The sequence below is a fragment of the Cyprinodon variegatus genome, unplaced genomic scaffold (assembly GCF_000732505.1).
Source record: "Cyprinodon variegatus isolate N-32 unplaced genomic scaffold, C_variegatus-1.0 Scaffold929, whole genome shotgun sequence".
NCBI lineage: Eukaryota > Metazoa > Chordata > Actinopteri > Cyprinodontiformes > Cyprinodontidae > Cyprinodon > Cyprinodon variegatus.
The window spans coordinates 242008-249197 of NW_015151382.1; the positions used below are offsets into that span (position 1 = coordinate 242008).

General features: G+C 41.6%; 1 protein-coding gene across 1 annotated transcript in view; it reads left to right on the forward strand.

Annotated features, from left to right (window-relative positions):
• LOC107100003 (vacuolar protein sorting-associated protein 13B-like) overlaps window positions 1-7190 on the forward strand; it is a gene marked incomplete at both ends in the record, with an annotated part of 299591 nt that overhangs the window by 223716 nt on the left and 68685 nt on the right. Inside the window, 3 exons of the mRNA XM_015398349.1 lie at window positions 2108-2449; window positions 2539-2947; window positions 4450-4587. Coding sequence (XP_015253835.1) covers window positions 2108-2449; window positions 2539-2947; window positions 4450-4587 — 889 coding nt within the window. The remainder of the gene's footprint in view (window positions 1-2107; window positions 2450-2538; window positions 2948-4449; window positions 4588-7190) is intronic.

A 7190-nucleotide genomic window follows, 5' to 3' on the forward strand; every position in this document is an offset into this window, starting at 1 on the left:
CTAAGTTGCTAACTGGTTAGCAAAATGTTTCCGATAAACCGGCCACAAACAAACATGCTTGCGACCCTTCAGCTACAACAATACCGCCCCCTTGATAATCAACCAAACACATTGACTTTATTCACTAGTGTAAAGTCGTGCACCACTCGGGAGAATTCGGAAATGCAATGGTTGGAACAGCCGCTTCCCGACAACTTTAAATGGAGAGGGTGTGTCTTTTAAAATCTCCTCAATACCTTAAAGTTGTTTGTTTTTTTTTATTCTGCAGCCTCCAGTTCATTATACTTTACTTTTTTAGAACAATTTAGTTTTATGACCTGTCCTACATATTCTTGATGGACCTGATTTAGTTTAGTCTTTTTGCTCTCATTGCTGTTCAGTCACACCAGCTGGGGGGGTTATTCATGGCTTGAGGATGACTTGCCTTGGTAGCATTTTACTTCAATGCCCCAACCCCAAAAAACCCACAAAACTCTGTCGCTTTGATTTACATCATCTGATGCTGGCAGCTTGTTATTGCCTCAATGGCAGGAGCCCTCCTGACAACAGCTAACCATGACTGGGCATAAAATCTAAAGTGCTTCAAAGACAATACCACAGTCACTCAAAAAAAAAAAAAAAACATTTTAATAAAATGGTATTGCAAGTATTGCAAAAAGATGAAAATTATTTTTGGGGGGAGTTTTTAAACCACAGAAAAAGTCCCAGAGCATGGATTAAATATGTCTGTGGCCTTCCCCTGCTCTTCTTCTCTGCCTTTTCTGACTGTTGGTATTTGGTTTATGCATTTATGAACCCACAAAAGAAACAAATGTGCAAATTCTTAATTTTTCTATAAGCTTTTAAATATTTCCTATGCCGAAAGGGTCAAAAGAGGTAGGAGCCAAACCAGAACAGATTGAAGCAGAAAGAGGCTCTACCATGCAAACTTATATGTGCTACTAGTGGTGTAATGAAGCTTAACCCCTTGAGCCTGGCGGCACCGGTACAGGGCCAACTGACAACTGTTTATCTATTTATAGAAATGGCCAAAAAACACTCACATGGTGTTACATCCACACACCTTTCAAATCTCTCAGACATGTTTCAAAATTATTTTTTCACAAGTGCTTTTTGTTTTATAGCTGTGCAAACAAACACAAATCAGATTTCAAATTCCACCTGACATGTAACTCTGCTGGAGTAATGCAAAGGCAGGTCTTCATTTTTAGCCACACCCCCATTGGAAACTAGAGGGTAAGACCTTTCAAAGGAGGGGTCGGAGGTAATTGTGCAACCATTTCAGGTGATGTAACTGGAATGCATTATGTAAGCTTGCTCTATTATTCTGTTATTCGGTTTGGTGAATAACAGAAACAACAGCTAAATCTTAGGAGCAAAGGCTTTGTCGTATGCAGAAGGTCTCCAATAATGTAAATCAGCATATTTGTCTGATCAGATTCCCTTTAGGAGTTGAAAAACGCATTTTTGCACTTTTAGGCATTGTGCCAAAATCTCATTTCTGCCCAGGACACTGCCCACTAAAACCGTTGGGGAGCAAACATCCTTCAACTTATTCGGTCCAAGTTTGCTTGAGTTATAGTCAAGATGTAGATCTATAAAGTCTGAGGGTTCACCCAGAGTTTCAAATGGGCTTTCATGGTGTTTTACAGTGTTTATTTTGGAATAAAATTTGGCGAGGCTAAATATTGTTCTTTTTTCTTTGTTTCTTCATCTATAAATCAGACTTTGTGACATTTAAAATAGTGGTTCCACCTGAAAATTATTCCCAATGCCTTTCTGTCACACAAATACAAACAATTGTATTTCCTATTTATATTTTGGGAGCTGTACTTGCTTTAATTGACATATGTAATTTCAGGCAGAATTTTCTCCTAAGACCCTAAGGGATTAAGGGGTTAAAGCACACACCTTAAAGTCTGGACTCTGTATTGAAAGCTTGCTTTTCTATCAGTAGAAGAATCACATGTTTACAGCATCTGCGTTGGGGATTATCAGACGTTTTCCTAAGGAATGTTGTGTTTTAATTCTCTTGGATCAAGATTCATTTTAATTTGTTCCTACTGCAGATGTTGAGGCACTAACATCATTTACTTTCTTTAAACAGGTAAGGAGACAAGACCAAAAGGGCACCAACCAAGCTCCATCAGCAGGTGCGGATTGTTCATCTCGCCACAGTGGGACTGGACAAGACAGCGGCTTTGGCAGCGACAGCGCCCGCATTCGCATCGTCCAAATAGAGCAGCAAAGCGGGACCAGTCATCATTGCATCGCCAGGCCGTCTCGCAAATCAACCATCACTAAAAACCTCACCTTCATCCCTTTTGACATCTTTCTTACTGCCAGTAAACTATCTGTAATGACTTATCATTGTTCGAGTACGCCTAAATCTCTCCTTATATCGTCTGATGCACCCTCTACACCAGAGAAGAAAGACCCTGAGGATAAGGTAAAGAGATTAATTAGGGTGTAAATAAAATTTAATATCATTTCAGAAGCACGAAGCATTACTAACTGATCATGATCTGTGCTGTTTAGGTGGGGAAGAGCCTCCTAAATCATCCTGAGATCATGTCGGACTCTCCCTCAGCTTCCCCAACTCCTGAACAAATCCCTGCTGCCCAGGATTCCCTTGCTGGGCTGACCGCAGACGACATCCTCAACAGCAACACCTCCCAGCCACCTTCTCCACTAATTAAAGGAAGCTTGCTTTCACTTGATGGTCTCCCCACTCCCACCCGCTCCTCAGCACGCCAAGCCCTAGGCCTTACCATAGTGAGGCAGCCCGGGAGAAGAGGGACAGGTGATCAGGTGTTAGAGCCACTGTTATTCCTCCAACTTATGCAGCCTTCAGTTCTACTTAGCTGCCATCACCGAAAGCAAAAGATGGAGCTTTCTGTGTTTGACGTGTCCCTGAGAGGAGTGCCTTCTGACTACAAGTGCCTAGGTGAGACAGTTTTCCTTATAATAATATTCTGTGCAAGATCTTGTTTTTAAGGGTAGAGACACATCTGTTAGAATATTCCACCTAAGCTTTTTTTTTGTAAAGCCTTCAAATATTTAGATTGCTTTTCAAACATAACAGCAGCAGTGAATTATTATTTAAATAAAAGATTCAAAAGAATTCGCTGTGATGAGTTTTAATATGACTTTAGCAATTTACGCCAGAGTTTAAAGGGGCTAGTATGGATCTAAGTTAATTCGCTAGAGCAGAGGTCACTGATTAGCGAACCAGGGTCCGGATCAGGACCCACCTGCTGGCTAATCTGGACCCAACCTGATTTAAAACATATATAAATTACAGCATGTTGTCCAATGACAGTGTCAAACTTCACTTGCGCCGCTTCTCCTTTTAATATGGTAAAGCCATACCGAGCTTCAATGAGCTGTCACACTGGGTTACTGCTGCTGCTACTTTTAGACACAGCAGGCAAACCTGTGGCAAGCCGGGCGATGAGAAAGAAGGAGAAGATGATGAGAAAAAGAGAGCAGAGAAAGTGCGGACTGTTGTAAGAACTGCGGTGAACTGGTGAAAGAAAAGTGAAACGGCGTGCTCAAAGATGACTAAGCGTCTGTCCTGTTTAAATCGAGTCTCAATGGAAATCCAGCACTGGGCGAGATGAGCTGACATAAACTGCCGCAGCGCCATCTGTTGGCAATACCGCAGAACTATCAAGAAGCCAGATGGTGACTACTAAATAGAGTCTAACTGTTCCACAGTGCTATAAAGTAGTAGTAGTGGGGGGCGACTCCATTTGCAAGGGTTATGCAAGTGATCAAAAATGGTAATTGCCTTATAAATGGTTAGCTCGCTTACATGAACGCCTCTGCAGCTTCTGCTTCAGTGAAGACCAGCCATCATAATGTTTTCCCAGCTCTGTTGGACTCTCATCGCTCTGGGAATGAAATATAATTTTTTAACGCTGGATATTGTACTTTTCTTTATTACTTCCAAACTTCCCTGGGAGGTGATAACTTGCTAAGCTGCTGTAGGCTACTTCCTTATTTCCTGACATATAGAGTTTTTTTTTTACCTCCTTTGTTATTGTAAATATTCATAAAAGTCTTTATTTATTAACAAACTGAGCAAACATTAAGCTTGAAAGACTGAAATAAATAATATTCTATTAAATTCAGTTTATTTATATAGCGCCAATTCACAACACGTCATTCCAAGGCACTTTACTGTTAGCTAAAAGCTAACTTTGAGTCTTCAGCTCAGAAACAGCATCCACACTACGCTGCTGTTGTCAGCCTTGTATAACTCCACTATCCTGTTTTTCTGTTTGGAAAAACGACTGGAGTTTTGGATTTTCTGATCTAACTTTCCTTCTAAAGGGACCATAAATCTGAACATTTCTGGTCATCAGCAGTTTTATTGTTGTTTATCTATTACAAAATTATTTTTTCACTCAGAGTCCCTTTTTTGTCTATGTCCTTGTTGTTCAGACCCAGGAAAGACTCTTCCAGAAACTCTGGACTACAACGTGCCCTGGCTGCAGACAGTGGCAGCGGAGGTCGACAGTAGAACAGGCGTCCCTCCTCCTCTGCTTTGCTTCCAGATCAAAGATTTCCTCAATGGACCAGGTGAGATTTACACACACTTCACATTCTGCACTGTCCTCTCACCCGGCCGCAACAAACCCTGTGCTGAATATGAGCTTTAAACTGTGTAATAATATTATTCCTTCATCAAAATCATGCCTTAGGGGGTACTTTGCTTGAGTTATGCATGTGTGAATAGACATTTCCACCAATTTTTTTATATGCGCATTTTGAAGTATCACATTAGAAAACCTTGTTGGAAATGGCAGAATTCAAATAACATGACTACATTTCCCAATAAAGAGCACTAGAGAGGTGATAGAAACATTTGTCAAATAAGTTCTGCCAAACATTTACCTCACATGACTGATCAGCTGTTTCAGCTGCCGCATTAGAATCACACTTTCTCTCTCTGGACGTCTCTAAAAGGCATGAAACGTAGATAATACTGGCAGACATGATAAAGTAACTAAAACTCGCTTAGATCCACCACGTTCATTGAAAACCTCCGTCCAATACTGATCTTTGGTCTGCGCTAACATGCTACCTCTACTTCCTGTTTATTACAGCCAATTGTAATCTAAACGTATGACAACATGATGCTCTGCATCTATCAGTTCACCCCAATAGATGGAAACTTGTCTAATTCATGTTTTCTTATTTTTCAACATTTTAAAGGTTCACTTAGAATCTTGCATGACTTTCGGTGGCAAACATGGCTAGTAATGCTCATGAAGTCTGATGTCTGAGAAGCAGCCTCTTCAGTTCAGTTCAGCTTATTTATATATGGCTCCAGTTCACAGCATACGTCATCTCAAGGCTTAGCCTTCTGCTCCAGGCCGACTGGGGTTCAAGGAGTAAGAAGATTAAGTTGACCCTCTCCATTCCAGGAAGCACTGGCCTTGCCCACACTACGCCTGCACATTAAACATCACGCCCTGATCATTTGATGATCATGTGAGGCAGAATACATTTATTTCTGCTTAAATTGAGAGGAAGTGGCTCATTTAAAAGCTAATCTGCACTGTGACAGCAACTGATCCTTCTATAGCTAGTGTCTCAGGGCCTGATAAACTAATGTACCAAAGAAGGGGTGCTAAACTGAATGTGTAATTTATCTAACGTGCTATAAGTTAGCAAGTAATGTATGATCTACAAAAGTTGCCTTACAAATGTTAAGATGTGGAAATCGTAAGCCTCTCTTATTAAGGCCCTTTTTAAATGGTAGTAAAGAGAATAATTAATATTGTCATGATGTTACAAAGTTCAGACCCGAATGCAGAAAACTGAACAGAGAAACCAGGGAAAAGGTTTAACGGGTTTTATTGAAGGAGTTTAGCAGAGGGAGAAGTGTTGCTCTGAACACTGCTCAACCGGAACTGTAAAGTGAGGGGAAGACACAGCGGTTAGTTCAGGCTTAGTGAGGTTTCCAGAGAAGTTGTTGAATCCTTGACTCCTGTCTTTGTGCCGTGGTTCCAGAATTTGTCTGATTCGGTGGAGGGCGGAACAGGGTTTACCATGAATGCGGTTGAAAGTAGGTGAACGGAGAAACTGACTGCCACTCAGATTTCCTGCGGTACTTGAATGGGTCGTAGTGGAGAATATCCCTTTCTCAGTGTGAAGCTCAAACGATCTTTTGGGGAAAGTGGATCCAAACCTCCTGTTTGAAACCCAGCTCAGTTTGAAGCTCAGTTGATCCTTCCAGGGAGAGAAGGTCTGAGAAATCCAGTTTGCAGGATGACTTCCTGCCGAGAAGCAAAGAGCAAAAACAAAGTTAAACTCAGGTTGACAAACAGCTCAGCTTGACTCAGCAAAAAACTCAGCTTGGCTAGAGTACCCTAAACTGGCAAACACTCCGTTTAACGAGGAAACCATCAGCAGGTGTGCAAGGAGGCAGACCAGAACCAGGCGCCTCCTGGTGGAGGAAGGGAGGCAAACAGAGAAACACAAAACCAGGAGTCCTGACAAATATTACTAAACAAATAAATACCTCATAATATCAAAGCCAACATTTCATCATATAAATTCCTATAGATGACCTTGAAAGGCTCAAAAAGCAGGATATAGAAGCTTAAAGTATGGTTATGCTTCCATGATTGTTTTGGCAAATAAATCAAAGATAACAGGGTTTTAATATAGATGGATATTTATATATATATAGTTATTGCACAGGGTATCAAATAGTAATTTTACATTATACATTGCACAAGTTATTGCGGTTGTAGTGTTGCATTGTGGATACTGGTTGCAGCAGGGATAAATGACCTGCGGTAGCGCTCCTTTTTACCAAAAGGGTTTCAAAGTCTTTCACTGAAGGAGCTGCTCAGCTCCTCTACAGTCTGGTGCAGATGGTGAGAGGTGTTGTCCATGATGGATGTGAGCTTGGAGAGCACCCTCCTCTGAGCCACTTCCTCCATTGAGTCCAGAGTGTAGCCTTGGACAGAAACGTCCTTTCTTACCAGTTTGTTCAGTTTCTTTCTGTCCCGCTCTGAGCTTCCAGGGGCTCAGCAGACAACAGCATAGAGGAGGGCTGATGCCACCACAGAGTCATACAAGGTTTTAGGCAGGGGCTTGCTCACTCCGAGGGATCTCACCCGTGAACACCCGTTGTCCAGGTTGCAACCTGGACATGTCCTGCTCCTGGA